The sequence below is a fragment of the Mustela lutreola genome, chromosome 12 (assembly GCF_030435805.1).
Source record: "Mustela lutreola isolate mMusLut2 chromosome 12, mMusLut2.pri, whole genome shotgun sequence".
NCBI classification, from domain to species: domain Eukaryota; kingdom Metazoa; phylum Chordata; class Mammalia; order Carnivora; family Mustelidae; genus Mustela; species Mustela lutreola.
Window position 1 is genome coordinate 89689398 of NC_081301.1, and position 22430 is coordinate 89711827.

General features: G+C 42.5%; 1 protein-coding gene, 1 long non-coding RNA gene and 1 pseudogene across 9 annotated transcripts in view; 1 reads left to right on the top strand and 2 right to left on the bottom strand.

Annotated features, from left to right (window-relative positions):
- LOC131812394 (uncharacterized) overlaps positions 1-22430 on the top strand; it is a 279095-nt gene that overhangs the window by 20320 nt on the left and 236345 nt on the right. Inside the window, exon 2 of the long non-coding RNA XR_009346327.1 lies at positions 10438-10538. This is a non-coding gene — a long non-coding RNA (uncharacterized LOC131812394). The remainder of the gene's footprint in view (positions 1-10437; positions 10539-22430) is intronic.
- Positions 1-22430, bottom strand: part of TJP2 (tight junction protein 2) — a 122414-nt gene that overhangs the window by 17878 nt on the left and 82106 nt on the right. For all 8 annotated transcript variants that reach the window (XM_059141847.1, XM_059141846.1, XM_059141841.1 and 5 more), the window contains 10 exons: positions 17869-17922; positions 14635-14759; positions 13169-13271; positions 11207-11840; positions 7200-7303; positions 6177-6330; positions 4786-4894; positions 4552-4685; positions 2984-3050; positions 2049-2199 (listed from right to left, as the gene is read on the bottom strand). In XM_059141847.1, the coding sequence (XP_058997830.1) occupies positions 2049-2199; positions 2984-3050; positions 4552-4685; positions 4786-4894; positions 6177-6330; positions 7200-7303; positions 11207-11840; positions 13169-13271; positions 14635-14759; positions 17869-17913 (1626 nt within the window). In that variant the 5' untranslated portion in view covers positions 17914-17922. The remainder of the gene's footprint in view (positions 1-2048; positions 2200-2983; positions 3051-4551; positions 4686-4785; positions 4895-6176; positions 6331-7199; positions 7304-11206; positions 11841-13168; positions 13272-14634; positions 14760-17868; positions 17923-22430) is intronic.
- LOC131813429 (U4 spliceosomal RNA) lies at positions 22182-22250 on the bottom strand (annotated as a pseudogene).

Consider the following 22430-nt stretch of genomic DNA (forward strand, 5'->3'; position numbering starts at 1 on the left):
TTGGCACTCTGATGGGATTCTTATCAGGAACACTTGGTAAGTGGTATTTCCTGGGATCATGTGGTACCACAAGGTTCACTCAGATATACTTAGTCTTCTAGGACCATGACCAGAGCCAAAGAGGGTCTAGAATGTCAGTGGAAAGCTTCAGCAAAGCTCATGATCAAGGTTTGCCCTTCATCTGCTCCAGAAATGAAATCTGAACTACTGCAATGAGGCCAAGAGCCAAGAAGGAAGAGGAACACCTACTTCTGTGCTCTGCTGCCTGCTTCCTGAGAAACTGTGGGGCTCTTTTCTTCCCCTCTCCTTTGAACTGAGATGCTTATATCAGACCCCTAATAACTCATAAGAAATGCAAGTTTACAGAAGCACAAATTCCAGTAAAGACAATTCCCTAGGAACTGTGTGTATTTTATATAGTCACAAGATACTTGACATTCTTTTTTTTTTTTTTTTAAGATTTTGTTTATTTATTTGACAGAGATCACGAGTAGACAGAGAGGCAGGCAGAGAGAGAGAAAGAGAGAGACAGGGAAGCAGGCTCCCTACTGAGCAGAGAGCCTGATGTGGGGCTCGATCCCAGGACCCTGGGATCATGACCTGAGCTGAAGGCAGAGGCTTTAACCCACTGAGCCACCCAGGTGCCCCGATACTTGGCATTCTTGATATTTATACATAAGTCAATGGACAATATATGTATCTCATGAAATGTCACAGCTGAGTTTTTTGGTGTTTTTTTTTTTTTTTTTAAGATGTTAATCATTTGAAATAGAGCAAGAGAGAGAGGACAAGGAGGACAGAAGGGCAGCGAGAGAGGGAGAATGAGGTCCCTGCTGTGCAGGAGCCTGACAAGGGGCTTGACCCCAGGACCCCAAGCTCATGAGCTGAGCCAAAGGCAGACACTTAACTGACTGAGCCACCCAGATGCCCCTGTTTACTATTTTTTAAAACCGATGGATTATATAAACATACATATAGTAACCTTAAAAGGATCAATATTTGATTAACTGTTCCTGTTCAATTTTAGATGTAAACAACATACTGAGTGGCAGCAACCTGTTATTTTCCAATGGCGAAAAGAACAGACTTTGACTTTCCTACTTCATGCCAGAAACTGCTATTACCCATTCTAATCTTCCAGAGCCCCTACAAGGCAGGTATTCTCATCCCCATTAAACAGGAGTCTTGGGGTTGAATAAGGGTCACAGAACTAATGAGAGGCTGGGACTGGATTCAAGTCTAAAGATCTAAGCCAAAACCCACCTTTGTTCAAGTACAGCACATGGCCTGAAGAGTGACAACCAGACAGGGAATCAACAAAAACCAAACTTAAGCAAGATCTTTTGTCACAGAGATCCTCCTCCCAGGCCTTAAGATAGAATCTCATTTTGTTAAGCAAACTAATAAAAATCTTTGCAAGGGGGTACCTGAGTGGCTCAGCTGAGCATCTGCCTTCTGCTTGCGTCATGATCCCAGGGTCCTGAGATCGAGGCCCCCATCAGGCTCCCTGCTCAGCGGGAAGCCTGCTTCTTCCCCCTCTCCCACATTCCCTGTTTGTATTCCTCTGCCTCTGTGTCTCTGTCAAATAAATAAAATTTTTAAAAAAATTTCTTTGCAAGGGTCTTGAACACTGTAAATTCCCACAGACATAGGGATGAGTTTTGAGTTCCAGGACTGAGAAGACAGTTCGAGGGAAACAGACCTTACACTTGGCATCAACCTGCAACTGGTCTATTTTCACAAGCTAGACTACTTCCCCTTCCCTTTCATCAGGCCCCAGAAGGGGCACCTGGGTGGCTCAGTGGGTTAATAAGCCTCTGCCTTTGGCTCAGGTCAGGATCTCAGGGTCCTGGGATTGAGCCTCGAGTCGGGCTCTCTGCTCAGCAGGGAGCCTGCTTCCTCCTCTCTCTGCCTGCCTCTCTGCCTACTTGTGATCTCTGTCAAATAAATAAATAAAGTCATTTTTTTAATTAAAAAAAAAAATAATACGGCCCCAGAAAACCCCACTCTTTCCCAGTAATGTCTAGAACAGGGATGATCTTTCCTACCTTCAGAATCTGGTCCCCTTCTTGAAGGCCTTCTTGCTCTGCCGAGGTACCCTCTTGAATGCCAGCCACAAATATCCCAACGTCATTGCCACCAGCCAACCGGAGACCCACGCTGTCTCCCTTCTTAAACCTCACCATTTTGGTGTTGGGACTGTAGTGAGTTCAGTTTTAGAAAAGAAAGATGGGAGATTTGTCTTTGTAAAGGGAGAACCAACATTAGCAGTGAAAGAGTTAGTTTCTTCTATCTGTAGAAAGATTTACATGTTAAAAAGCTCTCATTTTTATCATTTTATCTTTTTGGGACTGTGAGAGGAGTATCAATAGGCCTACTTAACTGGTTAGTAAGTAGAAATACAGATGTTTAAATAAACTCATTCAACATTAGAAAGCAAATAAAAGGCAAGGTTAGGCCATCTGACTGCCAGTCCAGGATTCTTTAAAAAAAAAAAAAAAAGCCTGCTGCTGCCACAGCCTGGGTTCATCAAGGCCACATCCTACTCCAGGAGCTGCTGCTCTTGACCACCACTAAACAAGGGGCTCTCCTTATCCCAAATACAGCACTGGGTCATTTCTCCCCTCCCTCCACAGGCCAGGATCATCAGGGCACCGCAGCCCCTACAGAGGCCCTGTAGTGAAACAGCACTGCACCTATTTGAGTTACGAATCTGGTAAAGTCAACTACGCAGAATCACCTTGTAGAAAAGTAGCCAGAAAAGTAGAAAAGCATTCAAAGTGAACTTCACAAAGTTCCCCGAATTCCACATTTTACTTTCCTACAAGTTACTTCTTTCTCATAAACACCAGCAGTAGAGTTTGGTTAAAGGTGGCTCATTGTATGCAAAATCATCAAAAAGTACCATTCTTCTGGATTTCAGTTCAGGAGATTGAGGTATGTGGAAGGAGAAAGCAAAAAAGAAAGAGACTGAAATACATACCCATAGATTGCTTCATCTTCAGGACTAGGACGAAGAAAAGTTCTTGGGGCTGCTTTTGGTTGAGGTGCTGTGGATAAAAAAAAAAAAAAAAAAAAAAAGTCTATCATTATCAACCTCAATTAACGGAAGTGAGTCTGTTTCTATAAAGATCATAAAATCCACAAAATTCAAGTCTGTACTTTATGTTATGTATAAGTCATTACATAAAACAACAAAAAAGTCTTTAAAGTCAAGTTTAATGTTGAGGCATTAGAAAGTGCCAATGGTTTCTCAAAATAAGTGGGGTAACAAATGAACCTTCCAAAATGCACAATCACATGCGAAAGAAGAAAGTATTTTTGTCACTTAAAAACCATATAAATCTTTTCCATCAATACATATTTAAGCATGTAAAATCATGACGGTAATTTTAGGGTGATGGGGGGCAGGGCTAGGGGCTAGGGTGGATACCAGAGGCAGAGACAAAAAGGACTTCAACTAATCAAATAAGACAAAATGTGACTGTGACAGGACTAGAAATAGATATATTTGGTCTCTGCCCCAGTTCCCAATACACAGTTCCTAAAATCCCTGTAATTTCCAGAGTGGTAGGGGTGCCAGAAGCATCCCTCTTTGCCTCCAATTCCTGACAAAGAACTGCCGCATCCCTTGGAATTTCCTGGGTGGCAGAGCATCGTTTGTTCTAAAGAGATAACTCCCAGACAGCCTTGGTCGGGGGGGCCGGTCACCGGAAAGAGCAAGCCACGATTAGAAGCTTGAAACTTTCAGCCTACCTCCCCACCATCTGGGAGGGGACGGGGGTTGGAGACTGAGGCAGTGACTGATCATGCACATGACAGAGACTCCATAAAAATCCATCAACCGTGGAGACTGGAATGCTTCAGGATTGGTGAACACATCGCAACACCGGGAACGGTGGTACACCTGGAGAGGACTCGGCAGCCCTGCGCCCCTTGCCTTATACCTTGCTTCCATTTGGCTGTTCTTCAGTTGTATCCTTTATAAGAACTGGTAATAGTAAGTAAACGGCTTTCCTGAGTTCTCTGAGCCAGCCTACCAAGTTATCACACCTGAGTGAGGAAGGGCAGTGGGAGCCCTCCGTTCAGATCCAGCTCGACAGAAGTATGGGGGGCTCCTGGAACGGGAGTGGTGTCTGAAATGGAAGCATCTTACTGGACTGAGTCGCTCACCTGCAGGCTGTGCACTAGTTCTGGGCAGTCAGTGCCAGAACTGACTTGAACAGACAACCACTTGGTGTCTGGAGAATCTGAGAATTGGTAGCTGAGCAGGGGAAGAAACGCACACATGTGCTGTCAAGAGTATTAAGAGCAGAGCAGTCTGGGTTGAGATCAGAGATGACACAAGGACCATAACTAATTAAATACAACAAAATGTGGCCAATCCGTTAGAATATGGAAAGGGCTGTTATTCTTTGTTTTTTTACTATTAAAAATGTTTTTTACTACTCTTCCATGTATAAGAATGATTTTTTAAAGTCTGTCTCTCCTTCTGGCCATCCTCTGGAATTACCAAGCATACACTTTGAACACGTTTAAAAGGACCTTCACCTGGTGGTTCCTCTTGGTATCTGGGTTCCTTGCTGTTCTCTGTGCCAACCGCAGCTGCAGTATCCCCCATGGCCTTGAAGGGAGTGGGTGTGGCGCCCATCCTGGACCATCTGTTCTGCATGTCCTCTCTTGAACTTAAGCACACATCACGTTAATGTCTCATAATGTCACTTCAGATATGCATATGTGTACACTCATGAGGTCGCGTGTGAGGGAAAATATACATCATCTTACTTTGGCCTTTCCTTCAGCTTTTCATTTGAGGAATGATAGTCATAATCAGAATACTGCTGCCGTCTCTCCTCTGGAGAAAATGATCGGTTTGACTCTATTTCTGAGATATCTGGTTTCAAAAATAAGAAAAGACTTCTTACTAAAATATTTAAGAACTGTACCAGAAATGATACTATTCTCTGGGTAAGGCAACATGGGAAATGGAAAAGAGGCAGGCAGAAACTGTGCCATTAGTCTAGCAGTCTTCCCTTGAAGAAAATCTAAGTCTCTAAAGGGAAAGGCATTAATTAATAAAGAGGAAGCCAAATTCAGAATTTTATGTTCCTCTTTCATTACACTTTCCTTCAAAGCTGCTACTGGGAAATCAAAATCTATTACTGGACCATATATGTATACACTCATTTTTAACCACACAGAACAGTGTTTCTCAAACTTGAATGTGCATGTCAGTCACCTGGGATCTGAATTCGAATGTAGCTGTTCTGGGGCAGGACCTGCGATTCTGTGCTTCTAGCAAGCTCCTGGATGGTCATGGAGCTGGTGGGCTAAAGCTTGGAATAGCAAGGAAGTAACTATAAGCACCTAGCATGCTGGGATTATTTCTCATGCTGTCTTCCTGCACTGCATCCACAGCAGTAACCAAATGATTAGACTTTTGATATAATGGAAACTAAACTAAGCCTTCAGATTTTATTAAGTAATTCTTTAAAAAATCAACACAGCTGTCTTCAAACTTGAGAACTTACTATTTTCTAAACTCTACTGCATGAAGGTAGTACCAGATAATTAGTTAGGAAGTATCATCCTAGTTATTTTTTTTATGCCTACTTATTTTTATTGGTAATTTATACATAGTTAAAATGTTATCCCATGTATAATTCATATTCAAGAAATGAATACTGCCTCCTAAGACAGATGAGGTGATACAGACTGCTAATCAATGAATACCATAATATTCAGCCATTCTGATCAATTCTTTACTATAATGTCTACCTAGTTTTAGCTCTTCCATATGACCCTCTCTTTGTTGGAAATATTCATATCTACTTTTTAAAAATCTACAAGAAAGTGCAAGAATGAACAATTTACAAATGGGTGTGGTTAGGTCTTTGAACCACTCATACATACATTTTTTACTAATAAGTTTCATTTTCAGTGGCCTAAATCAGAGTCCACTGGGAAGTTCATGAGTGCATCCAAATGTCTTATTGGGAAACTAATCTCAACAGACACTTTAACAAGAAATCAGCCACCATTTACTGGAATTAAAGTTTAAAAGAGAAGCTTTTGTTGGAAATTTAGCTTCCAGCTGGATGGCTATGCTAAACTGAGTTGGAAAAGCAACAGCCTTCCTTGCTTCCAGCTAAGCTCACTGCCTCCCCCTTCTTTACCTTCTATTTCTGAGTCACTGTCATTTAACGATGGGATGTTGATGAGCGTTTGCTTGCTGTCTCTCAACACCACCAGCTGAAGTTTTCCTCTTGACTTCTCTATCAGTTTTCGAGCGTCCGTTAAAGACATGTTCTCAGTTACGGTTCCATTTATCTGTGTTCATGAATAACAATCATGTTACATGCAATACAACTACACACAGCACAGTGAAACAGGAAGTTTTTATTTTCCCCTTCTAAAAGTGTAAAGTCTTCTGCTTAGTTACTCAAACAGACATGGGCTTTAGGATGACTGACTAAATAAAAATGAAGTATCCTTCAAATTAAATATGACCCTGTACAGCTGGATCCCAAATACAGGCATAAGAGAACTGTGGTGTACTGAAGTTACTGTGCTAATTTATTTAGCAGAGTAAATAAGACAAGCTCAAGACAGTGGATTGGTTTACTACTGGAACGTGTTTCCTGACTAGAGAGGTTTATAGAAACTTATATTAAACATTCAGCAATTGGGGCGCCTGGGTGGCTCAGTGGGTTAAGCCGCTGCCTTTGGCTCAGGTCATGATCTCGGGGTCCTGGGATCGAGTCCCGCATCGGGCTCTCTGCTCAGCAGGGAGCCTGCTTCCTTCTCTCTCTCTCTGCCTGTCTCTCAGTGTACTTGTAATTTCTCTCTGTCAAATAAATAAATAAAATCTTTAAAAAAAAAAAAAATTCAGCAATCAATACTATCAGCTCTCCCCTCATCTTTCCTTAGTTTAGGGAATAGGAGCTTAAACTTTAAATAAATGGGGAAGAAGAAGGAATTCATTGAGTTTTGTTGTTTTTTTTTTTTAACTGACACTACAGTATTAAAAATCTCCATGTCTGCTTTTTGTGATAAAAATCTCCCCTTACTGGCCCCTCCCCGCTTTTGTCTTACTTTCTCCCATCTCAACCAAGTTTCACTATGTCAGCACTCAGATGTGAAATTTGGACTAGAGAGCCAAACATGAATTCAGTTGTCTTCTCCCCTCGTACTCCCACCTTGAGAATTATGTCTCCTTCATGCAGGTTGCCGTCCTTAGTTGCCAGACCAGTTCTGGTCATTTCCTTTATGAAGATCTGACTCCCGAGCCGAAGACCGTATTCTAGGGGACAAACATACATATTTCATCCACTTGTTCAGAATATTTAGTCTGGTTTTTAGGTCAATTTAAAAATATTTATGAAAAACTGATTTTTGCCTGTGGGACATCCTGTAGGACAACTAGCCTGGACTCACTGAAAAAATTAGTGTCATAAAAAATAAGAGACAGAGGGATTGTTCTAGAGTTAAAACAATATAAAAACCAAATGTGATGCATGAACTTTTACTAGATCCTCGATCCAGAATGGGACGGGGAAGCGGGGGGTGGCAACTTCAAAATGAGCCATACTACAGTATATTAAAAGGGATATTAATGTTAATTTTCTTAAACCGGTAATGGGGGGCACCTGGTTGGCTCAGTGGGCTAAGCCGCTGCCTTCAGCTCAGGTCATCATTCCAGGGTCCTGGGACTGAGCCCCACATCAGTCTCTGCTCAGCAGGGAATCTGCTTCCCTTCCTTTCTCTCTGCCTGCCTCGCTGCCTACTTGTGATCTCTGACTGTCAAATAAATAAATAAAATCTTAAAAAAAAAGAAGAAGAAGAAGAACCAGTAATGGCATTAGAGTTATGTAGGAGAATGTATCCTCTGGAGATACCTGTTGAAATATTTAGCAGTAAAGGGCCATCCTTGCAACTTACTTTCAAGCAGTTCCAAAAAAACCACGGAGAGACAGTAGTAGTGTGGGAAAGGAGAAGAAGAAAGGGGAAAAAAGGAGAAAGAAAACAAATGTGGCAAAATGTTAGCAAATGGAAAAACTAGGTAAAGGCTATGAGTATCTGCTCTAAAATTAACACTTAACATTAAATTGGGAACAACAAAAAAAAATAATTCAGTACATTTCAGTAAACATGTTCTGCTGACAGCCCTGTTGCCTACAGGAAGACACTGCCAATAGTATTCCCTTCATGTGTAAGCATGAGACGTGTGGGGTTTGCACTGAAAAAATTTCATTGTGCAAAGGGAAAGAGTCATTAAACCAAGCAAAGCAATAAAGTTTTTAACTAAAACTAGCGTATTCTGGGGGTTTATGAAATCTGAATTGCTCTTAAAAGAAAACACACTCTATTTTAAGTATGCGTATTTTAAAGTATTTTAAATACTATTCAGACTCTTCTAATTTTACTTATGAAACTTGTAAAAATACCTAACTTTAGGATAAATGTTGGGTTATTTTAGGAAGGTACCACAACCTAGCAGGTTTTAAAAGATGCACATTCAAATTTTATTATTATTGTTCTGGACTCAAAATCTTTTAATTCCAAAACAAAGTAACTCTCTACCATTTAGAAAAGTTATGAAGTAAATTTAAAGACACATTTTTTTATTCAACTATAATTAACATGCAATGTTATATTAGCTTCAGGTTTACAATATAATGATACAACTATTTTTTTTTTAATTTTCTTTGAGGGAGGGAGAGAATGAGCACAAACAGTGGGAGGCAGAGGGAATAGCAGACACCCCACTGAGCAAGGATCCTGATGTGGTGCTCAATCCCAGGACCCTGAAATCATGACCTGAGCTGAAGGCAGATGCCTCACTGACTGAGCCACCCAGCAGCCACAATAATATAATTTAAAGATTCTATTTTTATTTATTTATTTATTTGAGAGAGTGAGTGAGCAGGAAGGAGAAGGAAAGAAAATCTGAAGCAGACTCTGCGCTAAGCACAGAGCCCAACACAGGGCTCCATCCCAGGACTGAGAAATCATGACCTGAGCCAAAACCAAGAGTCAGAAGGAAACTCAACAATTCCTCTATCCTTAAAAGCTGCAGTCTTACTGTAGAGTTGCAAATAGGTTGTTAACTGGTGTATTTTGAGGGCATCTCTTAAATGGAGAAAAAAAAAAAACTTGAGCAGTTTCTAAGACATTTACCAGCAAAGCTGTCTGGTGCCCATGAAATGTAGCAGCAGGCTATATAAACGGATCATATTTTTCTTAGTCAAAATAAGTCTTGCCTACTGCTAGATTTCTTTAAAGATTAATTTTTGTGCAGCCCTAGCCGGTGATAGCTAAATTACTGTGCAATCCTAGCAAACAGTAGCCAAAAACCTTAAAAAAAAAAAAAAAAAGGAACTTTATTCCCCCAATGAATTCCAAGTTTAAATAATAAAATGATCCAGGAGGAGTAAAATTTTATCTCAACAAAGGTATGTAAGCCCCTTTTATCCTTGATAGTATTACTAAGACCAGGTATGACTTGGGCAATCTCCTACAACAGTAAAGATCTTTTCAAATTGTGGTTTACAACTCATTAGTGAGTCTTAAAATCAATTCAATAAGTCATGAACAGCATTTTAAAAATTTAATGTAATGGAAACTCTCAGAACGCATCACACAGAATAAGTTCTGTTCCATGAAAAGCTTGTTCCAGTTTTTGATAGGGAGGTACATCCATGACTGTTGCAAAATGTGGGTCTTTCTATGGCGGAAGGAGAGGAAAAGAGAAAGAAGGGGAGAGGCGAGGAGGAGAAAGGGGAAGAGGAAAGTTTGAAAAGCATTGTCTTGGGTTAACTCAAAAGCCTGGGGTACAAGTCCTATAGAATGTGCATCAGGGCTCTCTGAAGGAGGTCTCGTGCCAAGTCATTCCCAAAATTTCTATACAGTCCACCCTTCAGTCTGGGAGCAGAGCTATTTCTACTGTATAGTTCCTGGGAGCTGATGAATTAGTATGTCACTACCAGTGGTTATAAAGATTCTATAGAATCCTTAAACCTCCTAAGATGCACATTACTTACTGATAGTGCAATCTCTATTTCTCCTTTGTCTTCTGGGACTGGTCTCTACGTACCCCGTTACTCACGTCCCTGTGTTATTCACGTATTGTGATGGGCATCTAGTTCTATCATTCGACCTTGTGTTCCACTAGAAGTAAAAAAATAAACCCTTTCCCTTTGTTTCCTCAGACAAGCCATTTGAAATCCAAGTTCCCAACCTAAAGGGCAAGAAGTTCCCTCTGCATTCTGGGGTGCTCTTCTTTTCGTCTTGGAAGAATTAAGGAACAGAAGGAGATAAGAGATAGGTTCCAAGTAATTTAAAAAGTCAGAACCAAGCAGTGATGTAAGGAATACCTCTGCACTGGTCCTAAAGCCCTGTTCATTCACCTTCATGTTTCCGATCATCTGCTTCCAGGAGATGGGATTCAAGTTCTGGCTCTGCCACACATCTACTGGCTTCAAGATCCAAGCAAGTCACTTCCCATCTTGGAATTTAGATCGTCACCTAAACTACAGGTACCACTGGCTTCTCTAGCTGCCACATGGGGCTTTATTGAATTTTGGATGAAATGAAAGGTATGCAGGTGCTCCCAGCAATGCATCGTGGGACAAGCAGCCTGGGCTAGGGCCCACCTCATCTGTGGGCATGCCAAAACCTCTCTGCCCTGTGGTCCTCCCCACTGTACACAACAGGTAGGAAGGAAGTCTCCTACCTCCACACAGGGTTCCGGTGAGGACAGCATAGGCCAAAACTCAAGATCAGCTAGAGTCCTATCTACTCCCATGGTTTCACCACTTAAAACACACCAGGCTCACCAGGAGAGCTTAGCTAACACAGACTCCAAGGGCTCTCCCCAGGGTTTCTGGTTCTGTGGGGCCCGAGAATCTGCATTTACTACAAGGCGGTGCTTAAGCTGCTTTGAGAACCCCGGCCTAGGAGTTAAAGGTTCATTTCAGCAGCCTGGCTCTGCCATTACTGATAGCTTTGTGCAAGTTAATGAAGGTTTCTGTGCCTCACTTTCCCTGTCTATGTAATGAAGATGTAAGAAACTCCCACATGAGGCGGTCATAAGGAAGAAATGAACCAATCGGTGCAAAGCCTCTGGGTCAGTGCGTGGCACACAGGAAGTGCCACGTAAGAGTTAGCTGTTGTAACGGTGCTTTTCCTCCTCGAGCACGCCTACCTTCGTTTGCTTTGCTTTTCATCAGAAGGACCCCGATGGGCCTGTCCAAGTCGGACTGGCCTGCGTGGTCCGGCCGCCCCCTCAGCTCAGGGCTGGGGCTGCGGGAATGCAAGTGCTCGCGGCTGCGGCTCCGGGGCGCCGAGTACCGGGCATCGGGCTGGGCCCTGCGGCCATACTCTGCCTCTGGGCTGTAGGTGCAGTCATAGCCACGGTCATAGCCCCGGTCGTAGGCCTGGTCATAGTGGTCATAGGCCCGGTCAGTGCCCCGGCCGAGGCTGCGCTCTCGCGCCCGCCCGTAGTCATCGTGGTCCAAACCCCGCTCCAGGCTCCGGCCACGGCTGCGCTCTCGGGCCCGCCGGTAGTCGTCGTCGTCCAAACCCCGCTCCAGGCTCCGGCCACGGCTGCGCTCGCGCTCCCGGCTCCGCGCCCGCTCGTGGGGACGCCCCCTCTCCGGGCTGTCCTCCCAGCTGCGGCTGCGCCCTCCGTGGCTGCTGCGCCGGCTCCTCTCGCTGTACCCACTGCGGGCACTTCTGCCATCAAACTCGTCCATCACCTCAAAAGCACGGTCATCTTCATCGATGGGTGGGCTGCCCTGGGGCGGGGCCAGCTGGACCTTCCGGGGCCTCTTGACCACCTGTCACCCAAACAGCGGGGATGCAGGACAAGGACAATTAAATACAGAGAATGCAGTGGCTAAGAGCCCAGTCTGGTTCTCCTTTTAGTAACTCTCTGTCCCTCTCGACTCACTAAGCCTCTGGTTCCTTGGGGGGAAAAATACCTCACAGGGTTGAGAATAAGACAATGAGTATAACTAAACACAGTGCCTCCAAAAATCTGCTTCTATACTCAATAGCATCAAGGAACTGTAAATCCCTAAGTTAAAAACCTCCAGAAATCGAGACATTCTAGATAAAACTGCCTAGATTCATCCAGAAGTCAATGTCATGGGGGAGGGGGGGAGGTAAGGACCCTTCTAGATTAAAAGGCACTGAAAAGATAAGGACCCAGTGCAGTGATGAGCTCTGATTGGATTCTGGATGGGGAATAAAAATCTTATCAAACATGTCTTGGGATGTGGACTGGATATTAGATGATACTTTAAAGTCACTGTTAATTTCCTTAGATAGGATGATAGAGTGTTCTAGTGATGTAGAAGAATGTTCTTATTTAGGAGATGTGCACTGAAGTGTGTAGGATTGACACTGTCATGTCTGTAACTTTCTTTCAAATGGTTCACTAAAAATATGCATTTGTATACATAGAAAAATTGAGTGAAGATGGTAGAATATTAATACTGTAAAAGATATACTGTTTATTACACTAATCTGTGAACTTCTGTTTGAAAATTCCATAATGTATCATTGGGGGAAAAGAAAAATAACCGCATACCCGGTACCTCCCCCCAGCACTGCCTTTAAACATACTGTATTTCAATTTTCGCTGTAAGTGTCCATTTGCCTGGCTGGAGTAAGCACCCCTTGCTCGGGCTCAGGAGGCATCTGGCTCAAAGCTGATTCTCATCCAGTGTTTGCTGAATGAATGAGTGAGCAAACGAATGAATGCTACAGACTGCCAGTTATCTCCTAGGACAGTCTAGTTCATTAAGACATGACAGTTCTTGTTTGGGCCTTTACAAATGGGTTTTTGAGCTGGAATATATTTTCTATATAAACGCTGTCTTACAAATGTTCTCGCTCAGTCTAGTTAGTTCTCTTAGGATTGTCTAATCTGGTTCCTGAGATAAGAGAATCACTGAAAGTTAGGAAAAGGATGAGGAAAAGGCAGGGAGAGCTTACTTACATCTTTGTATCATCCATAACGTCACCCCAAAGTAGAGGAAGCAAGAAATTAGCAGTCCCTAAATTATGTAATTCTGTCAAGCCCTTACAAGCAAGTGGTAATTTTCCTCTGAGCATAAAAACCAGACGCTATTAGGGCAAGCTGAAAACAACCAGGGCTTACAATGGCAGCGATCTTCCCACTCTTTCTCAGCTGCTGAACAGCAAATGAATGGAGCACGTCCTCCATGGGGGTGCCATTAACCATGACCACCCTGTCATTTTCTCTGCAAACAAAAAATAAAAACAAGACCTGAAAAACTCCCATCTATTCACTGTAAATCACTTATTTAGGAACACACAGAAGCAGCAAATTGACCCCAAACGCTTAAAGGACTCAGTGCCTGATTATTCCTGAGGCTCAGTCAGTCAACTCAGTGTGAGCCCTTCCCAGGAGGGAACTCATGAGCGGCTCAGCCCACTTTTGACACTGTCTACTGGAAACCAGCAGGGGATGACCCCCCCACCAAAGGGCTCCTCCAGGAGGCACTCAAGCAGTGGCAAGGTCTAGGCACAAAAGGAACTTCTGCACCAGGCCCTCCCCCGCCGAAGGTGCACGGTGGGCTTCAGGAAGTCTACCAATAGCCACCAAAGCAGGCTGATATCCACCTGTGTTTTTCAGGGGAGGGGAAGAGATCAGGAGTTTGCCTCTGATTATCAAAGAAATTTTGAGGTCATTCAAAACTTCTTACCTCATCCCAAAAATTATTTTTTAATTCTACACTGCTCTCTGCATGAAAGACTGCTGACTTAGATATGACCATACAGACGTGGAATGCCAACAGAACCTAAACTTCTGAGCTCTCTAGCCAAGGCAGTCATATTATTAATTTAAGCTTCTGCCCTGAGAAATTATCTGGAGGGAATTCAGATATGCATCTTTTAAAATGGTGTCATCTGTTCAGACCAGAAGGCTGGAAATTGGAAAATCTGTGTTTTCATGTACTAAATCTTCCCAATTTCCACATTCCTCTTACAAATCAGATCATCATTAGGCCAAAGTATCCTCACTGAATTCTGAATGAATGATAAGGTGAAATAAATACAAAGTGATGAGGGTAGGAGGGAAAGCATGCTGATTTTGTACTTCAGATTCAGAAATGACTCCTAAGCCTAGGAATGACAGCTGGGTCCGTTATAACCATTTCCGTGTGTAAATGACTGCTCTCCTCCCTCCAAAGTGTGGATATTTCCAAAGGTTCAGGGATTGTTAAAACATGGAGTGTCCCAGTATCAATTCTTGCTTAAAGACTTTTCTTTTTTTCTTTTAATGATTTTTAAAATATAAATTCAGTTAATTAGCATGTAGTGTATTATTAGTTTCAGAGGTAGAGAGTTCAGCAGTTCACCAGTCTTATATCATACCCTGTGCTTACTATATCACATGCCCTCCTTAATGTCCATCACCCCATTATCCCATTCCCCTGCCCCGCTCTCCTAAAACTTTTCAATTTATGTAAAAACTCCTTTTTTTTTTAAGTGCACGCCGCCACCACCCCGTCCCCCCCACGCCGCCTCCAGCCAAGCACCCTGTCTAGACCCAACCATCGGGGCCGGCAGCGGCTGTGGCTGGGACACAAGGACACTCACTGAAGCAGCCCATCAGCGGGCCCGCCGGGGAGCACGTCTGAAATGACGATTGACGTTTCTCCATTTTCAAAGTGGGGGTTGTCTCTGCCTCCAGACACTGCAATTCCAAATCCTCTTTTGGAATCCTGTTCATTGGAGTTAAAAGAAAAATTTTTTAAAAAATCCCTCTGCCATAAGTGGCTTTTAGGATTTATTATAAGCACTCAATAAAAGAAAGGTCAGACCAATAACCAGAGGCAGCTCAGGAACAGAGGCTTACAGAAACAAATGAGAAACGAAATAAAGCAGCATCATGGTCGGCTGACAGGCTTATAAACGGAAATTCCTCATCTAAAAGAAACAGTCTTGGGCGCCTGGGTGGCTGAGTGGGTTAAGCCGCTGCCTTCGGCTCAGGTCATGATCTCAGGGTCCTGGGATCGAGTCCCGCATCGGGCTCTCTGCTCAGCAGGGAGCCTGCTTCCTCCTCTCTCTCTCTCTCTGCCTGCGTCTCTGCCTACTTGTGATCTCTCTCTGTCAAATAAATAAATAAAAATCTTTAAAAAAATAAAAAAATAAAATAAAAAAATAAAAGAAATAGTCTTGCGAAAAGCCGTAAAAGATGGATAGTACAGACTGGAGTTATCAGTAGAAGCTGGCAGGAGATGGGAAATAACATCTTCTGTCCACACCAGGATGTGCCTTTCAAATCACCAGTCACACTGTTCTCATATCCCGGCCTGAGCTGGGACAGCATCGGTCACAAGTGTACCTGTGCTAAAACCCCATTTTTAAAGTATACCTTGAACTTTCAAGTTAGGTGAACTGTGGTTTCATTTTAACATAGGATGACCAAAAAAGTAAATGGATTTTAAAGATAAAGTAAATTCTGAAGATAAACTTGGTTTTAAGGCCTTCTGAGAGAGCAAAGCATTAAACTCCTTCCTGCATGAAAGTAAGACAGAAAGTCTAGATGAATTACATCATGATTGGTCTAGAAATGCAGAGCAGAGAACCCACTTAATACATAACCCTAACCCATTTCACTGTTTAAAAAAGCTAAGCTCCCTGGGTACTTGGCTGGCTCAGTCAGTGGAACATGTGACTCTTAAACTTGGGGCTGTGAGTTCGAACTCCAGGTTGGGTGCAGGGATTACTTAAAAATAAAACCTTTAATAAAGCTAAGCTCCCTAGGTTTCATCTAGATGAAATGGCTAGATGTTATTTTAATTATAAATCAAGGTTGCTTATATAGACATGTACTCAGAGAATAAAACAAAGTTATGTCTTCCCGCCCCTACCCCGCCATGGAAGATTTCCCACATGGGAACTAGAGACAAACAATTGCCAACTAGAGACAAACAATTAGCAATACCAAACAGGCTAGCCGACTGTCCCTTAATTACGTGTCTTCAGATGGGGCAGCACCATCACCTGGGTAGCTGTTTTATACAGAGGTAGCTCCATCCCTATACTAGTCCTAAAATGTTTCTCACCTTCGCCCCTGAAAGGGGCATGTGAAATGCTGGTGGCAGAGTGCAGAGAAGAGTCAGAAGAGGACTAAGGTTAAAAAGTAAAACTCAAGGGGGGAAACCAGGAGAAATGGTATTATGTCACTGCTCTGAAAGTCTGGGCACCTAAGCACTGATCTGGGTTTTTTCCTACCAGGATTAATTTAATTCATGTATACAGGAATTAACTTTTCACCAAAGTCAGGGTTTGAAAAGTTCACGGTTCTAAGGAAAACTCTCCCTCTGAGGAACTTACAGCCCCTCTAGGGACTTACAGTCCAGAGCCTGGAGGGATTCAGAGGAGTACTAAGATCCCAGCAGAGTCCACAAAAGTCACAGGGATGCTGACCAGGGCAGCTGACGGAGGAAGACCTCAGGACTGGTCAGGTCAACCCAGGCGCACACAGATCCCACACCAACTCTGGGTGGCTGTGCTTGTTTCGAGTAGGACTAACACCTATCGTGCCTACCTCAGACTGCTGTCAGAAGAATAAAAAGGAACAGAGCCAACACTTATTAAGCAACTACTATGTGCTAGACTCCATGTACAAAAACTGTTTGTATGACCTCATTTACTCAAGAGGAACAGTAGCTGTGAAATAACTCATAATTAAGTGAAATACATTTATTTCATTTTATTTTAATTTTTTTTTTAATTTATTTGACAGAGATCACAAGTAGGCAGAGAGGCAGGCAGAGAGAGAGGAAGGAAAGCAGGTTCCCTGCTGAGCAGAGAGCCCGATGCGGGGCTCGGTCCCAGGACCCTGAGATCATGACCTGAGCTGAAAGCAGAGGCTTCAACCCACTGAGCCACCCAGGCGCCCCGAAATACATTTATTTCTGATACTACTACTTTCAATCCCATGGGCAAGAGGGGAGGATTTTTTTTTAAATCTGATTAAGTCAGCACCTCTTAATATGATCATGAATTGGGCAAGGAATAGACAACCCATGTCTCCTGACTGCTAAACCAATGTTCCAAAATTCAGTTTGGACTTCATGTGTTACAATTATAATGATAAAAGTTGGGGTACCTGGAGCACCTGGGTGGCTCAGATGGTTCAGCACCTGCCTTCAGCTCAGGTCATGATCCTGGAGTCCTGGGATGGAACTGTGTCAGGCTCCCTGCTTAGTGGAATCCGCTTCTCCCTCTCCCTCTCCCTGCTCCAGCCCCTGCTTATGTGTGTGCTCTCCCCACCACCCCTCAAATGAATAACTTAAAAAAAAAAATTGGGGCGCCTGGGTGGCTCATTCAGTGAAGCGTTTGCCTCCAGCTCAGGTCATGATCCCAGGGTCCTGGGACGGTGCCCTGCTTTGGGCTCTCCGCTCGGCGGGGATCTTCTCCCTCTCCCTCTGCCTGCTGTCCCCCCCTGCCTGGGTGCACTCTCTGTCAAATAAATGAATAAAAATCTTTTAAAAAAAAGCTATAAAAGTTGTAGAAGCTACCTCAACATCCTTAAGCAGTACAGGTTATTTCCATTTCTCCGCTCCTTTTCTCTCTTTTTTCCATAACCTGTTTTGTCTGGAGATAAGTGAATGCACTAAACAACCTCTATGATTTTCTAGTACACAGACCTTAACCAAAAAATTGTAACGTGCAAATCTTTTTGATAATGTAGTAATTACTGCCAGCTACAATGCATCATCCACCATAAGGGGCAAAAACTATACTTGGGCAAAAATGAGTAAGATCCATGACCTGCGAACTCAAGGACACAACTGTAGCCATGTATTGCACAGCACTCACCTTTTGTAGGGTCACCGTGTACTGTTCCCATATCAGTTCTTCCATGCCTGGAGCCTGTTTTAAAACAGTAAGACCAATTTGATTAAAACCACAAACATTTCAATGCTAGAAATAAAGCTAGAAATGAGACTGTCTCAATATAAAGTCCAGTTCCTACATTCCACAAACCAAAAAGACGTGGTAGCTTTTAGGAACACCGTATTACCTATTTTTCACACTCCTTCAGTCCAATGGCAGTCTTAATAATACTGGAAAATTAGTGAAATACATAATAAGAGATATATAAATATTAAGTGTTGAGTTTTTTTACTATCACCACTCCAAAACAACCATTATAAAATCCCTCAAAAAAAAAAAAAAAAAATCTAGAGTTTCTTTTCTTTTTTTTTTTTTTTAAAGACATATTTATTTACTTGAGGGAGAGAGCCAGCATACAGAGGCAGGGAGACAGGCAGAGGGAAGGGGAGAGAAGGAGAGGAAGACAGAATCCCAAGGAGACTCTGCTGAGTTCAAAGCCCAATTCGGGGCTCCATCTCGTGACCCTGAGATCACGATCTGAGATGAAATCAGCAATTGGACATTTAACCCACTACACTAACCAGGCGCCCTGAAATCTAGAGTTTCAAACATATATATTTTTTAAAAGATTTATTTATTTACTTATTTGAGAGCGAGCACATATACAGGAGGTGGGGAGGGATGAGCCAAGGGAGAGGGAGAGAGAATCTGAAGCTGACTCAATGGAGTGCAGAGCCCAAGCTGGATCTTACAATCCTGAGATCATGATCTGAGTCAAAACCAAGAGTCGAACAGTTATTTTTATTTTATTTTATTTTATTATTATTATTTTTTTTAACCACTGTTCCCTCCCTTCCTGTCAAGGGTGATCTCTTAGGCAAATTTTGCACATTTTTATGTCTAAAGGAATCCTTAGCCTCCTCAAAGAGTGCCCAACTGGGTATCCTCTTATCCATCAATACTGCCAGATGTGAAAAGAGGAAAATGCCTGCATAAGTTGATGGAGGCTTGAGTTTCTGACAATATTCCAAAACAGATGTCCATGAAAGCCTGAAAATGGTAGCTATCAGTTGAAAAATACTAATAATAACCCTTTAAATGCAGGCTGACTTTGAAGAGAAATCCTTAAAGTAGAAATACCAAGAAAGCTCAAAGCCAGAGAGAAAAACCAGCACTGAAACAGGCATTTAAACAGGAGGCCAGAAAGAGAGATAAAATGTAGGACCCAAACAGGGCGGAGATTAGATCGGACTGGATGCATAGGGGAAAAAATATCATTAGGCTCATGGAGATGGCAGGGACCCATGCCTTGCTCATCCTTGACTCTGAGCAGAGTGGAAATAACTAAAAATATCTCCCTAGAGAATTCCTATCAACACACCTGTACTCAAACAAGTTTAGGACTACAACTCTTTTTTTTTTTTTTAAGATTTTATTTATTTGTCAGAGAGATAGAAAGTACAGGCAGGCAGAGGCAGAGGAAGAAGCAGGCTCCCTGCGGAGCAAGGAACCCACTGTGGGACTTGATGCCAGGATGCTGAGATCATGACCCAATGCAAAGGCAGCTACTTAACTGACTGAGCCACTCAGGCATACCAGGACTACAATTCTTTTTTTTTTTTAAAGACTTTTTCTTTATTTATCTGACAGAGATCACAAGTAGGCAGAGAGGCAGGCAGAGAAAGAGGAGGAAGCAGGCTCCCTGCAGAGCAGAGAGCCCGATGTGGGGCTCGATCCCAGGACCCTGGGATCATGACCTGAGCCAAAGGCAGAGGCTTAACCCACTGAGCCACCCAGGTGCCCCAGGACTACAATTCTTAATACAAATGCGGCCACACCTCCTCAGAACACACTCAAAGTGGTTTTGCATGATAATGCCACACAGGTACACAGAGGCAAATGCAAATTCTCTCCAAGGAACATACTAAAGCACAGGTTTCAGAGAATCCCCCAGGGAAGTATCTGAGAACCATGAGTTCACAGTTTGAATGCATACACACATAACAAGTTACCGTGAGTGACAGCTGAAAGAAAAAGAAAACTGCAGAGTCAAAGACTGTAAATATTGGAAAGATCACAGACTCAAGAGATGTAGGTACAGTATGAAGTTATCATAAGAAATTAAAAGGAGGGCGCCTGGGTGGCTCAGTGGGTTAAGCCGCTGCCTTCGGCTCAGGTCATGATCTCAGGGTCCTGGGATCGAGTCCCGCATCGGGCTCTCTGCTCGGCAGGGAGCCTGCTTCCTCCTCTCTCTCTCTGCCTGCCTCTCTGCCTACTTGTAATCTCTCTGTGTCAAATAAATAAATAAATAAATCTTTAAAAAAAAAAAAAAAAAAAAAGAAATTAAAAGGAGACAGGGTGTCTGGGTGGCTTAGTCAGTTAAGTATCTGCCTTTGGCTCAGGTCATGATCTTAGGGTCCTGGGATTCAGCCCTGCATTGGGCTCTCTGCTCTGCAGGAAGTCTGCCTCTCTCTCTCTCAATTAAATAAAATCTTAAAAAAAAAAAAAATTGTTTAGATACATAAATCAATGAAACAGAATAGAGAACCCAGAAGTGCACCCTCAACTCTGTCTATGATCAACTAACCATTGACAAAGCAGGAAAGAATACCCAATAGAAAAAAGACAGTCTCCTCAACAAATGGTGTTGGGAAAACTGGACAGCCACATGCAGAAGAATGAAACCGGACCACTTCCTTACACCATACACAAAAATAGACTCAAAATGGATGAAAAAACCTAAATGCAAGATAGGAATCCATCAGAATCCCAGAGGAGAACACCAGCAGCAATCTCTGAGACCTCGGCTACAGAAACTTCTTGCTAGACACATCTCCAAAGGCAAAGGAAACAAAGGCAAAAAATGAACTTCTGGGACTTCATCAAGACAAAAAGCTTCTGCACAGCAAAGGAAAACAGTCCACAAAACCAAAAGACAACGAACAGAATGGGAGAAGATCTTTACACATGTCTTATCAGATAAAGGGCTAGTATCCAAAAGCCTATAAAGAACTTCTCAAACTCAATACCCAAAGAACAAATAATCCAACCAAGAAACGGGCAGAAGACATTTCTCCAAAAGATGTACAAATGGCCAACAGACACATGAAAAAATGTTCAACATCACTCAGCATCAGGGAAAAACAAATCAAAACCACAATGACATATGACCTCACAAGAGTCAGAATGGCTAAAATTAACAAGTCAGGAAATGACAAATGTCAGTGAGGATATGGAGAAAGGAGAACCCTCTTTCTCAGGAATGCAAGCTGGTGCAGCCACTCTGGAAAACAGGATGGCGGTTCCTCAGAAAGTTGAAAATAGAGCTACTCTGTGACCCAGCAATTGCATTACTGGATATTTATTCCAAAGATTTAAATGTTGTGATCCAAAAGGGCATCTGCACCCTAATGTTTATAGCAGCAATGTCCACAATAGCCAAACTGTAGAAAGAACAGAGATGTCCATCAAAAGATGAATGTATAAAGAAGAGGTGGTGTATACAAACACACACACACACACACACACACACACAGGAATATTAGTCATCAAAAAAATGAAAAATTGACTTTTGCACCGATGTGGATGAACTGGAGGGTATTATGCTTAAGGAAGTAAGTCAATCAGAGAAAGACAGTTATCCTGTGATCTCACTGATATATGAAATTTAAGAAACAGAACAGATGAATATAGGGGAAGGGAAGAAAAAATAAGACAAAATCAGAGAGGGAAATAAACCATAAGAGACTCTTAACCATAGGAAACAAAATGCAGGTTATAAGGGGAGGGGAGTGTGGGAAAGAGGTAACTGGATGATGGCCATTAAGAAGGGCATGAGATACAATAAACACTGGGTATTACATAAGACTGATGAATCACTAACCCCCACTCTGAAACTAATAATACATTATATGTTAATTAAGTGAATTTAAATTTTAAAATAAAATTGCTTAAAAATTGTTTAAAAAGAAATTAAAAGGGGAAACTGGAAGTGTACTGAAAGAAAAACATCAAAAATGATCAAGCACATCTGGGGGGAAAAAAGTAAACAAAACTTTAGAAATAAAAATATGTAACTGAAATGGGATAAAGAATGGAGTGAACCACGTGCCACACAGCTGAAGGCCGTAAATGGAAGCCAGGTATGAAGAAACTACACAGCCAAAAGCATTTAAAAAGTATGATCTCCTAAAGAAAAGTTAAGATCAAGGAAGTCTTACAATGTGTCGAGTCAGATTTCCTGAAGGAGATGGTAAAGGGTACGGTGGAAATACAAAACTCAAAGAGATAATGGCTCTTCCAATTAGCAATAATCGCGCCTCGCATAAAGCTCATTGGCTACGATACTGCCACTGCGCAAAGCTGATAATGGCTCTTCCAGAACTGAAGATTTTTCAGGTTCAAGAAGCCCAACACATCACAGGCAGGGAGATGGGAGAGATGGGGAGAAAAACACTTTTAAATACATGATAGTTTCTTTTTTTTTTAAGATTTTATTTATTTGTCAGAGAGAGGGAAAGAGAGCGAGCACAGGCAGACAGAAT